Below are 25,845 nucleotides of genomic sequence, written 5' to 3' on the forward strand. Positions count from 1 at the left end.
CTCAAGACTTTATACTACAACAAAACCCCTCGGGTAATTGGTGGTTAAGTTTCTAACTTCCCCTTTCATATGTGTAAACTAAAATGTAATATCAAGGTAAATAATTGTTTAGTGCATTTTTTTCTAAATTAGATTGTAATCCGCATCAGAGTCCCTTTTTCAACGCATGTGTGTCCAACGCGTACTTATTGCCGCGGCGCCTGCTTTTGCCAGTTGTCCAACGCTTACGAATAACCGCAGAGGACTTGTGAAAAGAATCAGCCTCCATTAGGGGTGCAGATTAGCTGCAGCCACGAGCCTGAACCGTGGAAGCCCGTCTACTGTGGAGAATAGCCCATCTGAAACTCCCTCATCATGGAGGCCCTTTCCCCCCCCCGAACACTGCCGCAGCTTTGGGAACGAGCCCTCTGAATGGATCCAATTTATGGTGCATGGAAATAATGAGACGTGTTGGGAGGATTACTATTACATCCCAAGGTCGGGCGCCGCCCTTAACGACCACACAGGCAGGTCCTTTTGGAGCTAATAGCAAACAGAAACAATCGAAGTGGTAAAAGAAAGGTCATTATTATGCTTTCATACGCGGGCTGACATTTCAGGTTAAATAATCAGTATATTGGAGTTTGTTTTGTTTTTATTCAATGCCCAGTGCCTAACTCCCATGGGAAGTACAGCAGATTCTTCTCAAACAATGTACTTTCCTGACATTGTGAACATCCAGCAATACAAACGCGCCCCCCCCCCGCTTGGTAAAGTGTTTGGCAGTAGGCGGAAATAGGCCCGCTGATGGTGCTCGGTGCTGATAAGGTGCAGAGTACCTTCACAAACGCCGTTGCTGATCTGGTATCCAGTCGGGCAGGTGATCAGTCTCTGACAGATGTAACTCCCTCTTGTGTTCACGCAGCGCTCGTTAAACTGGCAGCCGTGTGCAGACAGACACTCATCCACGTCTGCAGAGAGGAATCGAGACAAGGCGTCAGGATACGAACGACGACAAGGCGCCTCGCGACGCAAGGACGACGCGAAATGATTTAGAGGAAGCCGACAAGGAGACGCAGAATAAACATCGAACAAATGTGTGATCTGAATGTGACAGTCGGCATTTTGAAAAAACAGATTAAATGGACAAGTCTGAGCCTCCTTCAGCTGAGAAATGAAAGACAAAGAGACGGAGAGTAACACTCGTACCATAAGACATTTGTCACCACTCTGAGCCGCGCTCTGTGTCACCTTCACCAGCCTCCTGATGTGAAGCAGCAAATAGACTAGTGATTATGGCTTTAAGTTTTCCCCCCCCGAGAGACGGCTTGGACAGACACCTCAGCGTTCAGGAGATGATTGGTTTCTTTCCACCATCATTCTAAGTGCAAAATGATGGTTACTAGGACAGCTTATCACAATGTATGGATGACTATTTCTGATCTCCTCTCACAAATTGACACGCTTCGATTGAAAACTGTCTATCAAATCTCTGGCCACACGTTTTGGGTCATTGTCCTGCTGCAGGGTGAACCTTCGCCCCAGTCTGAAGTCATTTGCTGCCTTTAACAAGCTCTCCTCCAAGGTTGCTTGAGTGATGTTTTACGTTTGGGAATGCGTGTTCAGGGTTATACACAACATCAGTTCTCCAGTACATACAGACATTTGCATGTTTTCCAAAGACTTTGGTTTACTCTGATTAGACAATCAATCCCCTAAATGGCGGCAAACTTTAAACATGTCTTCACCCCCCCACCAGGGGCGGTTCTGGACAGGGGCCAAAACAGGGGCCTGTGCCCCTGTTATGGCCCCTGTACTAAAAACATGATATTAAATTTCTTAGGATGATAAATGCTGACAAAGATACCATGACTGACTGGTCATTTGAATCAGTTGTATTTTTTTTTTTTTTCGTTTATGTTTTTACCCAATAATAAACAAAATAATAAAAAAAAAATATATAAAAAAATAACAATAATTAAAAATTAAGCTGTTTCACGCTAATCTCCCTTTGTATTGAGAAAAGATCAGGGGTCTCCAACCTGCAGTTCCAGAGCCACAATTGGCTCTTTGGCTTAATATATTAAACGATGAAATGTTGACCTGTTAAGTTTTTTCCCCCCAAATCTTTTGTTCTGTGCCCCTGTGAAAAAACACTGGCCTCACCCTGGCCCCCCTGCTAAATTTGGTCCAGAACCCCCATCATGTTTTTTTCCCTCACAGTCGGACATGACTGTGAGAATCCGACAATCAGACAAAATGTTCCTGTTTTAGGTGAGATACGATTAGCCATAGTTTTATCAATTTGAGAGAAATCTGTAGAGCATTTATTTCGTTTACCGGGGGTAATACAAAGCCTGGGGCTTTCAATCTGACAGGGGCTAAGTTAGCTAAAAGGCCACTCAGAGAGAAGGAAGCCATTACTTAAAAAGCAACATAAATAGCGAGATTAGTTTGTATATGGACTCAGGGACAAAGAGCTTAATGCCTGAACACATGTCCTTTGGTCCGGGGAAACTAAAAGAGAAAGGCTCGGCTCTTGATGGCCGTTGTTGCGTTTGGAGGGAAAGCTAACAAGCCTGAGAACACCAGGCAAGGGTGGCCGTCTCAAGTGTTGGTGCTTTACTGCAGGAGGGACTGGTGCGCTTAACAAAACAGATGAGATCACGATGAAAGAAGATCATATGAAAATAGAGCAGAACCACTGAGTCCGAATATCATTACTTCAATAGGGAGTTAGTACTTGTGAAAAGTATATATTTGGAAACCAGTTTTCCGACTGAAATAAACTGAAATTTAGATTATTCATTCGTACATCCCACCCACAACCCTGCCATAACATGTACAACGGAAAATTATAATGTCTAGAAGCGTTGTAGGGGATTATAATGATGGAATAAACAATAAGGTGATTGAACTGAGACACCCATCTATTTAACAAGATGAGAAGTGTTTTTTTTTATCAATCTATATTTTTATACTTTCTTTGGAACGACAGACAACAACAAAGACATACTAGTGAGTTCTCACTGGACCTCAGATCCTAAACAACACACTTCCGATTTAATTGGCATTGCATTCTATCTGCCTAGAAGAAATGGCAGAAATTGCATCACTGTCTCCTGGCTTGCAAATTAAAAAAGTCAGTTAATTGACTGCCTTTAAAGTGTTAGGAAATGTCCCATAACACTGTTGTCAAACGGCGCTACTGGACACGGATCTTTCTTGGGTGATGCTGCTGTTTGATGAGGGGGTGGGGGAAGAGAGAGAGAGAGAGAGAGAGAGAGAGAGAGAGAGAGAGAGAGAGAGAGAGAGAGAGAGAGAGAATGCATATAGCGGCTGACTCGCGTTCTGGTTTCTGTGCTTAAGGAAAACATGCTACATATTCGTATATGGGGAAAAACTGAGTCATGTGGCGTTTGTTTCTGGGAAAATTTGTATTCAGAAGTATTTGCTTTTAGAGGATCCGCTATGTTGGACAATAAAGTCAATGTTTTGGACTGAGATCCCTGATTATTCCCTTATTTCTACAGAAAAATTAATGGGCATCGCTGAAAATGTGTGATGGACCAAGGTTGCCAACAAACCTGTCAGGAGGAATAAGTCAAAATCCTGGCAAAAATGTTATGAGAAGCTTGGAGAAGGAGGTCCAATACATTTGATAGTCATAAAGTGTAAAAAGCAATTATTGTATATCAAATCCTAAGGAAATGCAAGTACACTTCTGAGTATGAATGTATATTTCCATATGTACACATAGCTCAGTGTTCAAGAGATGATTGCTCCCTTTCCGCCACCATTTTGAGTGGAATATAATGGTTTTCTATGGCATGAAGCTGCTGAAATAGATTTTTCCTGTAAAGTAGGATCAATCCATCCATTATAGACTCAGTTCAGGAACAACATGGAAACGTCTCCCGCTGGAGATCAGAGCTGTAGCTCCTCTGCAAATCTACAGGCACTGATGAGTGAAAGAGACAAATCAGGGTCAGGCAGTCTCTGCAGGAAAGCTTCCCCAGCTTCCTCAACTCGAAAACAAAATCCCTCTAGCTTGAAAACAAAATCTGGGGTGTGGGATAATTTCCAGAGTTTGTTGTTCACTTCTCTCAACACAAATTTCCAAATGATGACACTTTATGCCTCATTTCAAACCATTGAAGCTGCTTACCCTCACATGAATGTCCGTCTGCTCTGAGGGAGAATCCTAAGAAACAGGAGCACTGTGGCCTTCCCCCCACCGGGGTGCACTGTTGCTCACAGATGCTGCTTCCTGAAAAATGTTGAAAAATGTAAAATATTTGCATGTTTGCATTACACAACAGTTTTTACAACAAATAGAGGAGAGCCTTTGCAGGGACATTTATTTATATATATATATATATATATATATATATATATATATATATATATATATATATATATATATATATATATATATATATATATATATATATATATATATATAGAGTCTAAATAAAGGACGGAAAGTCTAAATTGTGCAGATTACAGGAAACCTGCAAGGATAATAACCCAATATCTAAAGTGTCTTTAAAAATATTTTTCCCCTGGAACATTTTAACATTTGTCACAGTACAACCACAAACCTCACTATATTCTAATGGTATTTTTTTGTGAATGATCAACACAAAGTATGTATGATTTAAAAGTTCGGCATACACTTGGATTCAATCCTCTTCCATGTGATACCCCTAAATAAAGTGCAACTGCCTTCAAAAACATCAGTCTGTGAACGTGTAGGAACGCTGAATGAAAATGCACAGAATGTTTTTTTTTTAGATCTTTATTAGTAAAACATTTTGAGAATCCTGTAACTTTCACTTTATATGTACTCATTACTTTGTGTTGGTCTATCATAAAATCCCAATTAAAAGGCAAAGTAGTGGCTGCAATAAGACAAAGTGCAACAGAGTTAAATAAATACTTCTGCTTTGCAACTTGTTCTTTACACTTTGTGCAAAGAATCATTTTATGGAACCCTGTGCAGACTTCTCGGCTGAACATATTTAATTAGTTACAAAATAACAAAACAAAAAAAAAGCTTATTGTGAGCCTTCTGTAATCAAACCAAACGTCTAACCTTCACAGGGGTTGAGTGAGACAGAAGGCTGGGTGGGCGGCGGAAGCGGGGAGGTGGTTTCCACTGCTGCTCGATAAACGTCACTCAGCCTGTTCTCCTCGTCCGTCGTCTCTGCACAAACAGGAGTAAAGAGCGAACAGGAGGAATGAACTTCACTGTAATCAGCATTCCCACTCCTCTGTCCTCTACTGCAGTCTTAGTTACAGACTGGCCAAATACCTGAGCCGAAATCCAATAATGTGATAAAAGTGGCTACAGATGAAAGTTGTCACACCAGTGGAGGTGAGACGTGGTGGAAAAAAAAAAGTCTTCAGACATCCATCTGGGTTTGTTAGTGAAGCCCGTACCTCACTGTAATTTGCTGAGCGCTCTGGCATTAGTATCCTGTTGAAACAGGCTTGTGTTGCTGATTAAGGTTTGCTCCGTTGCAAAGTAGCTGAAAATACCTCTTAACTGTTCATCTGAGCAAATGCTCGTTTTTTTTTTTTTTTTTGGCTTGAACGAGAAGTGAGAACAAAAACGAGAAGAAGAAACAGTGTTGAAATGCCTTTTGACAGCAGAAAATATGTGAGTGACTATGATCCAGGAACAGGATGGAAGTATAAAAATAGAATGATTGTCATTAGGCCTTGTAGAAAGGAAGGAAATCAAACAGGTCAGAAAGAGAAAAAACACACACACACACACACACAATGACATATGAGGTCTTTATGACATGCCCGCAGGCCGTGAAGCCCACTTTAAAGAGTGAGCGGCACGGAAGGCTGCTCCCCCTGTGTTTGTTCGCGCCCCTGGAAAAATGTCAGAGAGACAAACGACGACCCGCGGCCTTCACCTTACCCTCTGCACAAGTGTAAGTGTCCTCCTGCAGCACGTAGCCGGGGTAGCACTCGCAGCGGAAAGAGCCGGGCGTGTTGATGCATCTGTGTTGGCAGATGTTGCCGTCATATATCAGGCACTCGTCCATGTCCTCAACAGGTCCCTCGACGGCATTCCCGCCATCCCGCTCCTCGCCGATGGCGAAGGCCTCTTTAGGATATGGGCTGTCTGTTACTAAAGCATAAGGATAATTGTTGTGTGAGTGGCCTCTCGTAACACGTACAGGTGCTGCTCAGTAAATGTCTTATTTCAGTACTTTAATTCACAAAGAAAAAGCTATATAATGTATAAGATTCATTGTACAGAGTGATGCATTCCAAGGGTTTATTTCTGTTGATTTTGAAAAGCTAAAATTAAGGTGTCTCGGAAAAAAAAAATTTGAAAATCACACACAAGCAAGAAAACAGAATTGTCGGCCTACTGAAAAGTATCTTCATGCACTTGGCAGTTCATGTGCTTGGGGCTTTTTTTGCATGAATTCCTCCCTTAATGCAGTGTGGCAGGGGGGAGGATCAGCCGATGGCTCCACTGAGTTCTTATGGAAGCCCAGGTTGCTTAGATAGCTAAAGAGAAGAAGGCGGCTAGACTTAGACTGGGTCCAAAGTCAATTTTTCATTTCTCTTGGAAATCGAGATCACAGTGTCTGAAGGAGGCACAGAATCCAGGCTGGCTGACAACCGGAGTGAAGTTTCCATGGTCAGTGATAATCTGTGGAGCCATGTCAGCTGCTGGTGTTGGTCCACTTGTGCTTTATCAGCTCCAAAGTTAGCATACCCGTCTACATGGAAATTTTAGAGCACCTTATGGTTCCCTCTGCTGACAAGCTTTATGGGGATGCTGATATATTAAATAATTATTTAACAATGTATTATGGGAAAACCTGCTCAGTTATATAACTTGTTTCACTCATATTATGGGAAGAACTGGTAGTTCACATAAACTAAAAACAACATATATGCTCATGCTCTGAGTTTTGCCTGTTATTACATTTCTCACATAAAACTAAGAACAACATGTGTTATTTTGTTATAACTTGTTTTTAATGTGTGGTGGGAATTTCTGACGATGTGTTGTGAGAAGGACTGTTCGCACGTGGGTTCACAGGAAACTGGGAGCAACATGTCTCATTTCACACACGGATTTGCGCTCTGTATCCCTTACTCTGTATATATTCACGTGAAACTAGAATTATATTGTGCTTCACAAACTGATTTGCGCTATGTTATTTTATTTCTCACATCGATTGCGCTCATGTTATTTTGCTTCGCACACTGTTGAGATGCTGGGAACGGTTTCTGTTTTGGAAACATGTTTTAGGAAACAGGGCAGCTGTGGAGGGAGAAATGGCCACTGTCGCTCCACATCTGACTCTTTGTTTATAAGTATATGAAGAGGAGACTGCCCTCAGCCCGGTGAGTCTGCCGTGGGTTCGTGTGGATGCCCAGCCGCGTGGACGTTAATCTTAACCTGGACTGAGGGATCCCAGTTCCGTGTCAATGGTAAGAGCTGATTCTGAGAATCTGTTGAGCATCACGCCTGTTTGAAAGCTTGTTGTTTTAAGTGCTTGCTACTTTGCATGTATGAAGTGCTTGCTGTTTTGTGTTGCTGTATTCTGTGGGGAACAATAAATGTGGGCATTATTATTCTAACAGAAAAAGTGTTTGAGTCCTTATTTGTGCGTTGCCGATTTCTCCCGATCCTGAAATAAACATTTCATAAAACAGATGCTGATTCCATCAGGACCTGGTACCTGTCCACATAACCAGAAGCATCAAGACCTGCATCCCGGTCTTCTTTGAAAATTATATTTTAAATCTCATTGAGGACTTCCTAGTTAAATAAAAGGTTAAATAAGTTATCTGATATCACGTTGCTTGAATGGCCAGCAGATCGGTCTGACCTAAACCCAATGGAGAATCTCTGTCGTGGGGAGATGGAGAGACAAGGCAGAGGCAGGGGATCCAGTAACTCAGATGAGCTGACAGATGCTAAGGGAGGATGTTTCTGACGATGTCTTTGGTTCAGAGGTGGTTTAACACAACGAGTGACCTTTGTGGTTCATGCCCTAGATATCTCTGTGTGTGGGGTGGCTGCTGCTGAACTGACTCCAATCGCAGGTCCCCCTTGTGAATCTCAAACCTTTTTACACAGCAGGTTTTCCTTCGATCTGTCCAAAAAATATTCTTGAGCATAACATGATACTAATTTAATTAGATTATACTGTGTAAAACAGAGATATGGGGAATTTTAGTTTTAATTTGTAGTTTTTGTGGTCAGACTGTGACCCAGTGGGTAGAGTTGGATTCCAGTTTCCTCCCGTCACATATCAAAGTGCCTCATGGCAAGGCACTTAACCCTAAGTTGCCTGCTGATCTGCATATCGGTATATGAATGTGTCTGTCAGTGTGAAGCACTTTGAATGGCCAGCATGACCAGAAAAGCACTATGTAAATTTGCTCCATTTGACATGCTACTCTTTTTTTTTAATAGGACTGAGCAAACCAATTCACATTCAATTCTGCACATTCTTCTGCAACATAGAGAGGCCTTTGCACCAAAAACCCATTGCTCTGTTTCTGATTCTTTCATACATCAACTTGCTGCTGGGTGAGCAAAACCTTTTGGTATGAGTAATGAATCCTAACTATCCTCCCAATGAAACATCCCTTATCACCCTTGACCACAAGGCAGAAAATTCTCAGGAAAAAAAAGTTTCACTTTGAATATGAGATGAGCCAACGTTTTCAGCCCGTTCGAGCCAACCCAAATTACTGCTGTACAGCTTCCAACAAAATGCAGTGGGTTACTGGAAAAGCGCTGAAAACAGGGCCCAGCAGGCAGGCAGACTGTGGATCTCTAAGAATTACAGCACGTGGGGTGAGGGAGGCTATTAGGTGCGCCACGGTGAAGGGATTTCGCTACAGTGATTCCTTTAACAACCATTCTGAAGTCAATTCACTCGTTTTTCTGTATACATCCCATCAATTCGGCACCGCGTATTTTCAACAGCAGTCAAGACTTGTGCAATAGTGGGTGTGTCTGCATATGTTACCTTTTATAAGAGGCACAGTTGGGTCCAGAGCAGGCCTGTCCCTGATAATTTGCTTCCCCTCAGCCTGCTCGCAGCAGTTCACAAAGACGTGCTGGCAGTGGAAACCCAGGTACCGGTGGGCTTCGCAGCGCTGGCCGGTTCTGTGGAACTGCAACCCGAGAAAGCAGCAACTGCAGCACTCCTGCAGTTCAAAGGGGACAGGCAGCGTTCAGAGTTTTTGGATGGCCCTACTTTAAACATAAATGAATCAGAAAATGTTTAAACTGAAACATTAAAAGCGGAGGTCCGTAATTTATACAGGATTAGAAAACCTTCCTTTAATGACATGATGGTGTCAGGGTTCTGTGTTGGGTTGTTGTTTCTCCTCTGCCCTGGAGATGCAGGGTTTTCCTGGAGGGTGGAGCTGTGCAGCGCTGTGCTCCACCTGCAATCAATCTCACCTCATCTACTGGAGCTTAGGTGGAGCTGGCTGCAGGTCGGGCACATGCCTAGGCGTCATCGTCTGTGCCTCTCGTTATTCCGCGCTTCTGCTTGAATTTTCTACTGCCAAGCTAACATCAACTCTTTGCTAGCTTTAAGGGTTTTACTCAGAATCTCCCAGGAGTTCCTGGCTGGACTCTGCTGCCCTTCCTTCCTTTTCTACTACTTGGAAATATTCTGCCGACCCGTCCAAGCGGTTGGCCACCTCTGAGCTCCAGCTCTGCCTTCAACCTCTGGCTCCGTCCCCAGCAAAAGCTGTCTGCCCTCCAACTCTGCTCTACAGAGGACCTCCTTCTACTGAAGTGCTCACCTTGGATCCAGGCATTTTTTCCCCTCTCACCTCAGACAAGTAAGCTGTAGCCTTTCAGCTCAGTGATCCCCTTTTTAATCCTCTCACCTCTTTCTGCAGAGGCTCTTTTCCCCCCAGCTCAGAAGGGATCTCTCTTGGACCGACCCATACAGAACCCAACGTTATTCAGTAAAATTAACTCTTTTGGTCTCCTGGTGAAACTCTGTGTGTGGGTCAGAGGTTTGCCTCTAAACATGACACATGCACGGCTGGACTCTGTGTCTAGTTGCAGAAACCCCTTGGCAGGCTACACACGGTCAGGTTTGTAAAATTTTGCACCCAAGCACCATTTTTTTTTTCTTAAATAAACATCTTTTCATGGCAATAATACAGTTTTGGGCTGCAAGCGGTCGGCCACAGAGGTACCGGTTTTCTGTCACCCCTTGGCAGATTGTGTTTATTGTGACTGTAGCTTTTCATCATGGATTTCCTGCTTCTACTTGATGTTTTGAACTGTAATCCAGGGTTTGGCCTTTACATTAATAAACATTGCTCAATATTTTATTTCAGGGCCCTGGTTTTATTAAACCCTCTATCTTAAAGTGCCAACCTGCCTGCCTACAGATAAAGCCTAATGTTGCACTCTACATTTTATTATTCCAGTCTTTCTGAATAAAAGAAATCTAAAACCCTGACCGCTAAAATCAATTACTGAGACTTAAATTCTCAGTAAGTTCCTGACAGATCATGTTTTTAGTGGTGAGATGGGTAAATAAAGGCATAAAACCAGATTAGCAGACAAACGGTTTTCAATCTGCCTGTAAACATACTTTTACAGCTGACGCAGCAATCACTTTACCCAGCTTCTGTCATTTGGCTTCACTAGGAACCTTCCTGCAGTAGCAAAGTGTTTCCCTTTGTACCTGCTATGCCCATCTAAACAATGCACAACATGGCATTTATGACTACCTGGAGATTATTTCTACATATTCTCTTGCTTACATGCCCTTTTCCCCCAAATATGTGATTCCACTGTGCATTAACTTTAATGATGTGGAATATTTCTCTGACAATAAACTTTGTCAACTTTAAAAATCCCTTAAAACATAGCCTGTTTTTCTATACCTTCATAGATTAGATTTTAAATTGGACCAGTGGTCTTTATTCTGGGTTTCGGGCCAAAGGTTTGAAGCTACTATTCTTGGGAATTCTAGGTTTGAATCCTGGCCAGGGGTCCGTTCTTCGTACGTCGCTAACTCAGTTAGCTGGATTTGATTGTTGACGATTTGGCATGATCTTGGATCGTTTGGTTCTTCGAAATTCATCCTGGACTTGTTGTCATAGCAACATGTGTGCAAGCTCAACCCTGCTCGCGAGCAGGCTTATTTAATGTAAACAGGATTAGATCGCAGCTTTATAAGCGGAGGAGATAGGGAAGTCTGTCGTAGCCATGTCCATTTTTACGACAGCAACCTGTTGCGGAAGGTGCAAGAATAATTTTAGAGCTTTCGAATTAATTGCGTATTGCGCAATAGACAGGATCCTGTAGTGCAGCGCTACAGTGTAATTGTAGAGAGATTTTTCTCGGTGGATGTTATAAACAGACAAGCACATAATTTCACTGTGGCTTTTAAAGAGGGGAAAAAGTTGTGTTAGAGCCATAAATAGAAAATATTTAAGTTATTTGTATGATGGTTTGCTTTTTATTTTTATCATATTCAGTAAGAAGATTTGTTCAGGCCATTTTATTGTGAAGTTTAGTTTTACTTTGAATGGCTTGCTTCCTGTCGAGCCGTATATTGTATTAGAAAAAAACTATGGATGGATTATCTAGTCTCGGAGCAATACAGTTTTTGACCGTGCAAGCTGTGTATGACTTGGAAAAGGAAAAACTTAAGTTTTTATAGATAAAGAATTTTTTTGTTAAAATTCCCAGTTTGCGCGCGTCCTTTACTTCCAGTGTACAGTCAATGACTCTATGCAATCTGCTGTGATTCTTTACAAAGAAAATGTTTTAACCCACATGTCTGTATAATTGACTTTCTAAAGTGTCTTGAGACGATGTGCAGTGACATGGTGCTATATGAATAAACTGACCTGAATTAAACTCTTGACCAATGACCACTGGAGACAGGCATATGGACACTTGTTTCTAATTTGGTGACTTCAGTCACTTGAAATCCCAATGAAATAAATTTTAAGTTTGTGGTTGTAGTGTGGGGGGAAAAAAAGTGGATCTAGGTTTTTCCAGATGTACAAGAAGCAGTGCAATGCCACTTTGCCACCGATTCATTTTCTTTGGATCATACAGAATGTCCCGAATGCTGTAGCACTGCTTGAAAAATTAGTCTGAAAAGGTTTTGAGCTTTTGAATATTGAATTAATGTAGAAAGCATAACATTAAAGCTAAAAGATTCTTGCAGCTGTCCTACAAGTATCAATTATGACCTCCAAAGAGCTGAAGAGAATATGTAGTTAAGAGCTATGTCAACAAATGCTGAAATCATTGAATGTACTACTGCCACATAGGTTGCATGTCTCGTTATTTTAGAGGTCAATTAAGGGATTTGTGGTGTTTATTTTCTTGCCGTGGTACCTGCTCCTGGATACTCGCCTTGTAGGAATCCGTTCCACATTTACTGCTGGTGTCCTCTCCACAGAAACTTCCCGCTCTGGCTGCCTTAATTCCTGCCAAGCACTGGCGTTCCTTCAAAGAGCCGAGACAGCACTGTTGTTGGGCGGTCCTGATAGGGAGAGGCACAGATGAAAAACGACTGCAGACATTTCTAGACTGTAACTGTGGCCCCAAGGGGAGCAGAAACTACCCTCATGAGGGCTGCCTGGGAGTTAAATGACCCGCGGTTTCAGGTTTCTAGGTGTTAAATTAGGAGAAAATGTTGATCAAAGCTAAGCTAAATTCAAAGTTAGTGGCATAGTAACACAGTGATGCAGTAAAGCACATTTGTTTTTCTTTATATCACCTTGTTTCCAGGTTCGAGGCATGAATGTTACATAACGAGCTCACCAGCAAATGGTGCGCCTATCTTCCGTGGGCGGCTCCATGTTGCTGCAGTGGCCATTAGCTGAAGCCCATTTCTCCCCGCTCTCACAGCAGCTCTTCACCAGCTCTTTCACAGACGCTGCAATGAAACACAAACGGCTCCATTTAAAGTTTTTCAGTGCGCCCAGTGATCCTTTTTTTAAAATTCTTGTCAGTTCGTCTTGTATGTTGCTGAGCCAAAGACAATATTCCATTTCGGACGATAAAGATGTATTCTATTCTAGTGCGTCCAATCAGAACGGGAAAAATAGTTTGTACTGTGAAGTTAAAGTTTACCATCTGAAATCTAAGCGGGTGAGACGCTGCGAAATCTGGTTAGTGACATCAATAATGCAACCATACCTCGTATGTTCTGGGATGTTGTTACCCAGAGATGCTTTCATTTAGAAGACGGCACAAAGACATCAAGTGTAACGTATTATTCTTTTCAGACACCTAAGAATGTTTTCTTAGGACAGAAACCAAAATCTCCCCCTTTGAGGAACAATCCCCATTGATATCTTAACATTTAAAATGAATGCACAGAGACCAAAAGCTTTATTTTTGTGGGTAAAATGCACAATTATATGCATATTAGACACCTGGAAATTTAAGCGTTAACATTTAGTCTCTGTGCAACTGTGGACACAGAGTCCATGACTTGCTCAAAAAATAAAAAAAATTAAACAAGAAGGTGTGTTAGATGGACTGGTTTACATGGTGACCATGAATTATTGATCAAACAGCTTTTTATTTCTGATGAAACTTTTCTCTTCAAATACCAGTGACAGCAGAAAACGCAAACCTTTACTAAGACACAAGGCGTTCTGTTGGTGTCGGAGGTAATTCTTCAAGGGTTGGGGACGAGCCAGTGAATAGCCCAAACATTTAAGCTATTGGGATGACGCTCTCTATTTCTCTTCGGGATTTAATTGGGCTTATAGACTTTTCTGATGGTCTGTTGCAAAACAGGCTTTGAATGTGGGCACAGGTTTCAGGGCAGAAGACATTCAGCTTTAATATAACCTGACTGTGAAAGATCTGTAAAGACACCTAAGATAACTTAATCTTTTATTGCAGCAGCATAATGTCTCAACAAGAAATGTACAGAAATGCAAACATCTATTTGGGAACAAGGGGTGAAGGTGTCCAATGGTGAGAAATGTGTCTTTAACATAATATTAAGCCGCACACGTAATGGCATCTTAAACAATTTCGTTAAAATTTTATTTTATTCCTACTTGCTTTTATTCTGTTTTAATTTCCTATATTTTAATCATGTAAAGCACTTTGCATTGTCTCTGTACTGAATTGTGCTATATAAATAAATTTGCCTTGCCTTGCCTAAAATAAGTTAATGAAGCATTAATTAAATGTGTACTTTACTATTTATTACTTTAGTATTATTCGTTATTGTTTCCCTGAAATATAAATGTGTCACTGAGCCCCGTTTCTCTTAGCCACTCACCAAATTAGGAAATATAACATCAGTAATATAGTTGCGTGCTGATCTTTATAAGTCAGGTAATATTTTCTTATAAGAGCATCTATAACCAAAGCAGTAATTAATGAGTTTAAATCAACTGGAAAAGTGGGAAAAGAGGCTTGTTTTTATTTAGTTATCACACCAAGTGAGCAGCACTGAAGGATCCATAATGCTGTGGGCATTTTTCTCTTCCAAAAGCTTTGGGAACCTAAATTAATAGTAATAAAAATAAAATAACTGTTCCTCTGTCAGAAATCTAAAAATGGGATGAAATTATGCCTTTCACCAGGATTTTGATCCAAAAATGGCATATGGCACTAAAAAAAATCTATATAAAAAAAAACTTTGGGGTGAGGAGAGTAGAGTATCAGAGAAGATTCGGGAATCTACCGCCTACTCCAGTCCTCAAGAGCCGACGTCCTACACGTTTTAGATGTGTCCCTGATCCAACACACCCCGAATCAAATGAATGAGCAGTTAGCTGGCTTCTGCAGGACCTGATGACGTGATTAGGAGGCCAGCCGCTTGAATCATCTGTGCTGGAGCAGATGTGGAGGCACCCAAAACATGCAAGGAACCAAAGATCCCTCTCTCAGTCTTCCCGCATTTCACAAGACTTGAGCAAACAAAGCGGAGACCTGCTGGTAAACAAAGGTTGAGCAAAGTATTGGCAGCAGGGTTGCTGTTAAGTGTGGGGGAAACAATCATGCTCAAAGCTTTAATTAAAAAAAAACTGTGTAAAATTATGCAACTGCAATGAGAAGGATTTCTTTTAACCTTTTTGGTAAATCTTTACTCTGTATGCCAGTAACTGTTAAGGTCACCGTGGGACTGCTCCAAGCATCTGTTCAGTGCTTTTTGTTCTTCGCATCTCCTTCTATTGACTGAAATATACCTCCTTGACAAACCGGCTAAATCAGACCAAAGCAATTACACAGACCAGTGCAAGTGACGGCTGCACTGGGCTTAATTTAAAGGCTTGGAAAGGAGGAAATCTAAACCTTGTTGGGAATCGCGGCTCTTTGATACACAACTGCAGCGTCTGTGCAAGCTGTGCAGTTAAACAAGTCCCTTTGAACCTGTGTGAAAGTATATTAAAAGGCAGCAAACGTGATTATTTACCATAATTCTTTTGCCTCCTTTTCATTTTCTCCTGGAGGAGTCGGCGAACACGACACATGTTTTCTCCAGGTGTTCACACTGAATGGAGGATGGTGTCACAAAACATGTGGTTTAAGATACAGTTTTCTAAGGCTTATGTTCTCACAGCACAGCAACTGTAAAAGAAAAACCTTCTGAGCCACACTATGACTAATCCTGCTGCTCCTCTTTCTCTATGACAGCACTTATAATTAAACCTGCATCCAGCTGTGCGATAATTAAACACTGACTTATTGTGCTTCAACAACTGAGTCAATGTGCGGTATTCTTTTAACATGGCTTTTATCTGCTGCATAGACTGTCATTATATCTCTTCATTAGACTGACATGGACACCAGAGGCTTTGCTTTTCTTGTGTATATCCCAAACAGGCGACATCACTAAAAAAACATTAAAATGGGGAAAACATCAAACTGCTCTGATGTCAACTTTGCAGCAGGCTCTAATCCTCACTATAAGTAAGTCTAAAAACATTTAAATGTCAGAGAACTGAAAAAGTTCTGTGTTGTTTTTTTTGTCACTCAGTTGAGTAAATGAAACTCATTTACAGAATCATTACAATTGAGTGAAATATTCCACGTCTTTATTTCTTGTAACTTAGCTCTGATGCAGAGGTGGGTAGCCGAGTAAGAACTCAAGTAAGAGTAGCTCCACTTCAACGTGTTTTTATTTGAGTAAAACATGTTGAAGTAAGACAGACAAAAAAATACAAGGTTAGTGCAAATTCTGGTATTTTAAAGAAAAAATGATGCACTAAAGACAAAAGAAACAATTTTCTAAATTTTTTTTTTCCAACATTGAACTTGAAAGCAACACAACAGTTAATGTATATAAATAATAATAATAATAATAATAATAATAATAATAATAATTATTATTATTATTATTATTATTATTATTATTATTATTATTATTATTATTATTATTATATATACAGTATGTTAGAACAGCACAAACTACTTCCATTGACAACATCTGCTGTTCACTGTCTGTGCATTTTACCTCCAAATGGGTCTATGAGCCCAGCAAATAGAAAATAACATTAAAATAACAAAGCTTGTGTACAAATAAGAAGTCCCACGTTAACATTAACGCTAAGTTTCTGCCTCTTTGGTGCATTTTTGTTCAAAACAAGTATGTTCTTGATTCTTGAAGTTACTCACAATAGGTGAGCCAGAAATATACCTCAAGTAAAAGTATCGATAACTGAGTAATAAAATGACTTAAGTAAAAGTTAAAAATACAGAGCAGTAAAACTACTCCTAAAAGGTGGTGTTACTCTGCTTGATTGGCCAGCAAACTGGTCTGACCTGAACCCATAAGGAATCTATGGGCTGTTGTCAAGAGGAAGATGAGACACCAGACCCGACAATGCAGAAGACCTGAAGGCACCTAACAAAGCACCTCAACAGAACCACAGTGTGATTATCTGCTGGCCAGGCTGCTTTCATACAGTAATTCATGTCATTTGCTGAGAAACTGAATTTTTGGTTCTTATCATCTGTAAGCTATAGTCATCTGAATTACAAAAAATAAAGGCTTCAACTATTACACAATGTGTAATGAATCTATATTTGAGTTTCAGTTTCTGAAATGAGTGACATGAAACATAACTTCTTCAAAATATTCAGATTTTTTTTAAAGATGGACTTGCATTTCTTGACTTTCTCTTGTGAGCAATTTACTGAACATGTGGGCTGAAGGGAATAACACAAATCTAAATACAAAACATGCAAAAAAGAACCACATGGCTCAAACATGTCTGTGTTCCTGTATATTTGTCTTTATGAGAGCTCCAAGGCATGAATATTTTTTTAAACTATTGTGTTTCGGACACTGATGATTGTGCAGGAAGGGCCAGGTCTAAAATGAAAGCCTTTAGCAGCCATTTACCAGGAGTTCATTTCCAATACTAAAAATCAAGTGTTCCGCTTTTGGCCAAGACTGTGAGTCAACCATGTAACTATTTTTCTTTTCCATTTTAGCCCAATGAGTAGTAACTTGGTATACAGCTTTTGAAGGCCTGAAGCTTTCCTGTTTTACAATAGTTACCTCGAATTTACTGTTGAATCCATGTGTGAAAAAAAGTTTAAAAGCCTGTATTTATATACAATCATGCATAAAAGCATCTACACAGATCTCAGACATCAAAACATCACTGCATGTCAACCAAAGAGGAAAGTGTTGCTATTAAAGTCTCCAGCTTGAGCTGGAGTTCATGACATGAAGTTTGCATGGCAGTTTATCATGAACATGTATCCATCCCTCCATCCATCCGTCCATTATTTTCTGCTTATCGAAGATCGGGACGTGAGGGTCTCCAGGTCCAGCAGGGGAAACCCAGACATCAAGGTGTTCCCAGGCCAGACATGATATATAGGCTCCATCTGAAGACCCTTGTTAATAGCTTCCAGCTCCTGTTCCTTGACCTTTCATGAGGTCAACAGTAAGAACTCTAACGTGGGGGGAAGGAGCTTCAGACTGCTCTGCCGAATTTGGAAGCCTTTAACTCCGATGTCTTTACGTGATGGAAAGGCACATCGATCATGCGAGTCAAATCCGGGCCTACAACCTTCCAAAAATGAACTACAAAATGCACACTCTCTGATCCCTGGACACATTTGTTTATTTCCATAAGGTGGGCTGTGCTTATATGTTATGTTATGCAAAGGATTGTGGGATACCTTAAGGCTCCTTAGCGGCGGTAAGGGACGTTGCGATGTTCCTTGGCAAAACTAACGGTGAAAGGAAGCTTACAGGTTCCTTTTCCTACTTTCTTCCTTACTGACTGCACTATTCAGACAGCACTTATCATGGCAACCGCTGACGCATTTCCGCTTTGGCTGAAGAGTCTTTACTCTACAAGGGTATTCAGATTGAGCCCTTGTCCCTCCAGCAAGTTCTTGGTCTTTTACATGAGTTCCTCCCACTGGGATGTACCCAGAAAATCCCCAAAGGGAGGCCCTGGGGGCCTCCTGATCATAAATCTAAACCACCACAACTGACTCCTATCGATGCCGAGACACAGCAGCTCTACTTTGAGCTCAGAGCTCCTCACCCCATCTCTAAGGCTGAGCCCGGATACCCTCCAGAGAAAGCTTCATTGTGGATCTCTTTCTTTCGGCCATGACCAATACCTCATGGCCCTCGGATAGTAGACAGGCCGGTAAATTGAGAGCTTTGATTATTGGCTCAGCTCTTCCTCCGCCACAACTGACTGGAGCAGCGCCAGCATCACTGCCGGCAACGCCCCAATCTGTCTGTCCATCCTACCATCACTCGTGAACAAGACTTAACTCCTCCATTTGAGGCAGAGACTGACCATCAACCCAAAGGGGGTAGTCCACCTTTTTCTGGCCACAAAAATAGCCTACTTTATTCTACTGAGTTTTTGTGCAAATCTCCCTTTATTCCAGATAACTAGACCATATTTTCCTACATAACAGCCATGTAGTTATTCCAAAGACACCGTCTGTCACAGCTCTCAAACTCTGAGTCCATCTGCAGTTAGTTTCCCCCAAAACCACATGTTGTATGGGCATAAAAAAGTCACTTCAAGCTAATTCTACACATGTGGTGGAGCGAAGGGAGTTTACAATATCATACACAACCACACAGCAGATGTAATAAAATACTCTCCTTTATTTGGCTCAAACACAGAAACAAAATGTGTTGAAGTTGAAGCAAAATTTCTTACGTAAACCTGCAATAGGATCATTTGGAAGGTGTAGTTATTGATTTAACACAATCTGCTTACATCACCATCACCAGCAAAAAACACATTAAGCAAAAATCTGAGTAAAATAAATTATTTTCTTTCTTGATAAAATTTGTGCAAACAAACTTAATCAAAAGGAATTTCTAATTGTTTCATAGGGGCTGCACAGTGGTGCAGTGGGTAGCGCTGTTGCCTTGCAGCAAGAAGGTTCTGGATTCAAATCCAACCCCTGGGTCTTTCTGCATGGAGTTTGCATGTTCTCCCTGTACATGCGTGGGTTCTCTCCGGGTACTCCGGCTTCCTCCCACAGTCCAAAAACATGACTGTTAGGTTAATTGGTCTCTCTAAATTGTTCTGTGAGTATGTGCGTGAATGGTTGTTTGTCCTCTCTGTCTCTGTGTTGCTCTGCGACAGACTGGCCAGGGTGTACCCTGCCTCTCGCCCAGTGAATGCTGGAGATAGGCACCAGCAACCCCCGCGACCCCATGAGGGATTAAGCGGGTCAGAAAATGGATGGATAGATAATTGTTTCATTACTTGGGACAAAAAAGGTTTTCAATGGAGACTGGAGAATCTGACCTCTACATCTCCTGCATAAATGCTATTTGGAGCAAAAGTGATTACTGCACTGCAAAAAGGGAACTAAAAGTGATTCAAATTTTCTTGAAGTTAGTGTATCTATCCTTGATTTGAACAGGTAAACAAAATGATCTGCCAATGGAATAAGATTTTTGCACCTACAATAGGAACAACTAATTTCCCACATATTTCAAGTGCAGTATATATAACTATATTTATCTTAAGGGTCAAAATTATCATTCCATTGGCAGATTATTTACCTGCTCAAATCAAGGACAAATACACTAATTTCAATAAAATCTCTACTTATTTTTAGTTCCATTCTTGCAGTGTGCCACTGATGCCAATTTTGCTACTTTGTTGTTATATTACCCACTTTCCTGACTCCTCTAGTGACTGTTTTCTGTTACTGGAGAATTTGTCCCCCCCCCCCCTGCTCCCACTTCCCAAGAACTGTAGTAAGTCTAGTTGTCTTGGCCTACAGCAAACCCCGCCTGCAGAGAGAGCAGAGAAGAGACCCACTCCACTCTGTGTCCACATAGCAAATGAATCAAGCATGTGCAAAGCTGATGCTGATCCCGCCCAAAGAATTATTATTTTTTTCACTTACACCGTCATTGCCTAAAATTTATTTTGCGCTTTTGTACTCTCTTTTTTGTCTTGCTATCATTGTTATTTCTGACGTCTACAGCCTGGATCACATGACCAAACGTGCTTATTAGGCCGTGACGTTATCTAGCAACTTCTTGCAACTTTTAGAACAGCCAATAGCTTCTACTCTTGCTCAGGAGTTGGAAACAGTAATTACTCCACCTTATTTCTGCATTGCAGATTCAACATTAACTGAATTTGACTTTTTTAAAGTGCCTTGAGATGACATGTGTTGTGAATTGGCCCTATATAAATAAATCAATTGAAATTGAATAGACACCATTTCAGCATATTCCCTTTAAAAACGGGTTGTTGTTTTTTTGTTTACACCCATGCACAGTGACACACAGACACACTGACTCAGCTAAAGATTTCATTTTGTCATAGCAAGGCCAATTTATAGTTCTTACATTTTTATTTTTTGGGGGGCTCTAAAATATATTTTTCCTTTTAAATCCACAGTGTCAGGATACACACCCGTCACGGCTTTTTGTTAATATTACGTTACATTTATCTGAACCGATTGCTTGTGTTTCCAAAGGATGGTGCACATTTTCAAGACACACCCAAACCAAGATCAATGTTTAGCTTTGTAACATCTGCTTCCTCTACACGCTTCCATCAAACCCATTTCCCACTCTCGTAAATCGAACCTGCTTCTCGCCGCTTTATTATTCCATTTATATTTCAACAGCTGTTTGTAAGCCAAAATGCAGGAAATATGCTACTGCCAAAGAAAATCCGTGCACCTCTTGATTTTAAAGCAAAAAGATGAAAAAAAATAAAGATCTCTGACTAAAAACGGGAAGGTTTCAAGTTCAAAACACTGGCTGTAGAAGCTATTTTCCCCTTTATTAGATGGGAAAAGGGTGAATAAAACAACCAAACCTGAAACACTTGTGTTGCTTTAAATATGGAAAATTGGATGCTCAGACCGTGGGCTTTCTATATGTAGAAATGTAGATCAGTGCAAGCAGCAGACTGGTCTCTCATTTACTGCGGGTGTTTTTTACGACTTGTTTTCTGCATATGGAGCTGTGTGTGTGTGTGAGTGTGTGTGTGTGTGTGTGTGTGTGTGTGTGTGTGTGTGTGTGTGTGTTCTTGTACTTGCAGCTGAGCGAGAACACGTTTTGCTCATTTTACTAGTAAAGTGAGGACTTTAATGTAAAGTGACCTTTTGTTGGTCCTCACTTTTTCTCTGGGCAAGGGGTTACGTTTAGCACTATGGTGTTAATTAGGTTTAGGGTGGGGTTAAGGTTAGATATAAACTGCTAAAGGTTAGGGCTAGGGTCAGGGTTAGGCCACAGAAAGGCTTGAAGATGAACGAAATGTCTATGCAAGGCACGATCCTCACTATGCACATTAAACAAGTTGGTGTGTGTGTGTGTGTGTGTGTGTGCGCGTGAGATTTAATTAGTAAACAGGAACATGTGCACCTGGGAGAGAACCGTGTTGAGGAGGTGAGACTTTGCTAAAATTACTGCAAATGACCTGGAAGGCAACCCTCGGATAAAACAGCTATCATCTTCAAACCAAATTTTAAAGCGGCGGTGGGGTAGGAACGACCTCTTCCACAGCCGGCTCTGGAATTCACCCTCCTCTTTCATCATAAAGAAAATTATACATCGACCCACTCCAACATGCGGCATGTCGTGACAGTTTTGCTGATCAAAACAAGTGTGTTTTAACTCACCTTAGATGATTTTCTATGCGCTACTGGTGTGGTTTAGCAACTTTCCCAAACGTAAAATAACTCTAGGATTATTATAGCTTGTGTTCACCAATGTTGGAAAGCGGGTGTGTGGTTCAGATGAGGTTATTACTCAGATTGGGAAGGCAGCAGCCTCATGGGAGATGGGTAATCACACTGACTCGAGAGGGAACAGAACAGGGAGTAGTGCCTGGCAATCAAGCGATAACAGTGGTCTCATTCATCACATGGGAATTATGCAGCTCCCAGGTACAGACCCCCACCCCAAAGAAATCCTAAACCAGACCAGTTTAGCATCAGAACTCCTAAACAAACCCATCCCCCCCACATGCACACACTACAAAAAAAAAAAAAGAAAAGAAAAAAGAACAGTGTATGAGTTTGGCTGATAGACTGAACAAAATAATTATTCTAATTTGTACCGTGCCCCCACAGGGAAAAAAACAAAACAAACATTCCTGTTTGAAATAAAAGCCCACGTGCCCGTTTTTGTACTTTCTCTTTTCCTGTCCAGATACCGTTGACATCCTGTGCTAATACCTTTGATAACAGGCCTTCGTCAGCTGGGGTTTTCCTGTCTGTGTTTTAACATGTCACCACACTGAAAATCTGTGCAGTGAAGCAGTGCAGTGCAGTGGAATAACTGTAGACCAGCAAATTTCACCTCCTTGTTTTTTTTTAAAAGCCACATGAAATGCATGCTAAACTCTCTGTGAAACTACATTTTCCTAAGCTGAACAGATTTAATTTAATTAAATTTTATCTATATAGCACCAATTCACAACACATGTCATCTCAAGGCACTTTACAAAGTCAAATTCAATCATATCATACAGACAGATTGGCCAAAAAGTTTACCATCTAAGGAAACCCAGCAGATTGCATCAAGTCTTAACAAGCTGCATTTACTCCTCCTGAAAGAGCGTAGAGCCACAGTGGACAGTCGTCTGCATTGTCCATGGCTTTGCAGCAATCCCTCATAGTGAGCATGCATAAAGCGACAGTGGAGAGAAAAACTCCCCTTTAACAGGGAAGAAAACCTCTAGCAGAACCAGACTCAGTGTGAACAGTCATCTGCCTCGACCCACTGGGGGTTAGAGAAGACAGAGCAGAGACACAGAAAGAGCACATTGATCCAGGAATCCTTTCTATGTTAAAGATTTTCTTTCTATGATTTTAGCTAATCCAAAATCATTTAAGGACAGAGTGGAAAGCTTTTGATGAAAACTGTCTCAGAAATAGAAACTGTGGTAATAAATTAATACTATTGTTGGCTCAGAGCCATTTCTGTTCGAGCGAAAGCTTTCTGTTGCCTTTCAAGTTGTGCTCTGGATACAACGTGCATACCTGCAGATGAAAGGTGGTGAAAGAAACTAGATATCTTGACAGGTCGCAACAAAAATTATAGTCCTGTAAAGCAATTTTACTGTGCACAGTAAAAAAAAAAAAAAAGGATAAAAAGACAGTTTACACTCTTGCCCTCAAAGGTTTTTACCCCTCAGAACATTTTTGGTCTATAAAATGTAGTAAATCCATGTGTAATTTAATCTCAGAATAAATCCAGATCTTATGTGAAGACCCCCAAAGGGGCGTTGGAGAACCTCAGTGAACAAACAGTATAATTGAACACTGCGGACAGTTCAGGGACGAGGTTATGGAGAAGTTTAAACCAGATTTAGGCTCCCAAGATTTGAACATGTCAGAGCACTGCTAAATCCACTATCTGGAAATGGAAAGCGTGTCGTACAACTGCAAAACACGGAGAAAACGCAAGCAGACCATTAATCAAACAAGCACTTAAAAAGGCCCACGGTAAGGTGGCAGGAATACTTTTCACATTGTAAATGCCATTCATGATTTAACATCTTCAGAGCCACATTTTAAGTGATTTTGTTGTGCATGACCAGATCTGTCTATAGCATCCTATAAAGGAGAGCTTTTTCCCTACTCTTACAGTGCAGCATCAGTTGACTGATGTTTGTGGCCATTCATTTCAGTATTGGCAGAGGTCTTTACTTTAATTAGGCCAGAGCTGAAACTTGGAGGAGTGGTGGTGGTGGTGAGGGGGGGGGGGGGGGGGGGGGGGGGGGTAAAAGTCCTCTTGCATTACTCTGCTTTGGCCAACCTGAGGCTGTCAGACTGTTTGCACACAATCGGGTGACTGTGTGACTACAGGCGACTCATGTTCTGTGGAAGCAAACCTGGCCTTTATCACCAAACCTCTGTAACTGTGCCTGTCAGCTGGCACTGGGCTTACTATACTTGCCAGTGTGGATTTTGGATCAATTTGACCACATTCATGTCCAAGTTCATCTCAGAACTTGGAAGTTTTGCGGCCTTCGGTAATTCTTTTTCATAGCTGTGCTTTCAATCGTCTCTCATGGTGTAGAAGGAGCCTCATAACCTTTTCAGATCGATTGAGCTACAACAGTTTCTTTATTAAATCAATACTGATGTTTTTCCTAGTTGACATTGCTTTTATAAAACACCTTGAAGCTTATCTTTTTTTAATCTTTACTCCTTAAACTGGTGTTGGGTCAGTTTAACGATTAATGCTCAGGATGTGGGGAAAAAGTAAAAAAAAACAGATTTTTCATCATTCTGTTTCATAATTTTTGAATGCCTTTTCTCCAATTTCATCATTTTGTATCAGTTTCCCGGAATAAGGAGAGAGAGCTGATGTTTCACTGTAAAAGATGATAATCCCAAAAAACAACGTAAGCATAAAAGCACTATCAGTGAAAAAAGTGAAAGTGAAATACCAATACTACCGGCTTCTTCACATATATTAAACGTGGTATTATAGAATAAACGCTTCATATTACTTGCTAAGTAGATCCATCTTTGCTCTGTTTTAATTATTGTACTTTCTGAGCCAGTGGTCAGTGCTCTTTCTAGTAACTTCTTTCCAGACAAAAAAAAAAAAAAAAAACATTAGCTTTTTTTTCCCCCCTTGATCACTGGCAGCTTACTTTAAGTAAACTTCATGTCTGCTCATATGTATCCAAAGTTATATATATAGTTATATATATATAGTTATATATAAAGTTATATATATATATATATATATATATATATATATATATATATATATATATATATATATATATACATCTATATATATGTATATATATATATATATATATATATATATATATATATACATCTATATATATATATATGTGTGTGTGTGTGTGTTGATATATATATATACATATATATATATTATATATATAAATGTGTATATATATACACATATATATATATATACACACACATTTTTATATATATATGTCAGGATTTGGGTTTTGTTTCAGCTGTTTGTTTATTTTGATTTATTAGTTAACTCTCCGGTCTTTAAAATCAGTTTTGGTTTTGGGCTCTTTCTTGTTTGGTTTCTATTATAGCTTGTGTGTGTTGTGTTTAGTCTTAGGTTTAGGTTCTGTATTAGTTTTGGTTTATGGAATAGGTTAGATTTTATTGTAGTTTGATTTTATTTATGTTTCCAGTTCAGTTCTGTCTCTTCCCAGCAATCTGTTTATCTGTCACTCCCCAAACACCAGTTACCAGCCAGTCAGATCTGCTCACCTGTCAACCTCCAGTCACTAGCCAATCAGTTCTGTTCAGTTTCCACCTGTCACTTGTAATTAGTCTTCACTCCCGTTCACCTGCTCACTCCACTATATAGTTCTGCCTCGGTCTTCAGTTCTCTGCCAGATCAT

The 25,845-nt window shown here is 40.6% G+C and overlaps 1 protein-coding gene across 3 annotated transcripts in view; it reads right to left on the bottom strand.

Moving 5' to 3' along the window:
- The window catches only part of LOC105932300 (fibulin-2), a 43,838-nt gene that overhangs the window by 11,993 nt on the left and 6,000 nt on the right, over positions 1-25,845 (bottom strand). Inside the window, exons 3-9 of one of the 3 annotated variants that reach the window (XM_012871394.3) lie at positions 12,803-12,917; positions 12,392-12,521; positions 9,009-9,189; positions 5,918-6,130; positions 5,078-5,188; positions 4,148-4,249; positions 819-950 (exon numbers count right to left, since the gene is read on the bottom strand). In XM_012871394.3, the coding sequence (XP_012726848.2) occupies positions 819-950; positions 4,148-4,249; positions 5,078-5,188; positions 5,918-6,130; positions 9,009-9,189; positions 12,392-12,521; positions 12,803-12,917 (984 nt within the window). Of the gene's footprint in view, positions 1-818; positions 951-4,147; positions 4,250-5,077; positions 5,189-5,917; positions 6,131-9,008; positions 9,190-12,373; positions 12,522-12,802; positions 12,918-25,845 lie in introns of all 3 variants that reach the window. The other 2 variants (XM_036139250.1, XM_036139267.1) reach the window with 2 other exon arrangements.

Source organism: Fundulus heteroclitus, chromosome 1 (assembly GCF_011125445.2).
Source record: "Fundulus heteroclitus isolate FHET01 chromosome 1, MU-UCD_Fhet_4.1, whole genome shotgun sequence".
In the NCBI taxonomy this organism is placed as follows: domain Eukaryota; kingdom Metazoa; phylum Chordata; class Actinopteri; order Cyprinodontiformes; family Fundulidae; genus Fundulus; species Fundulus heteroclitus.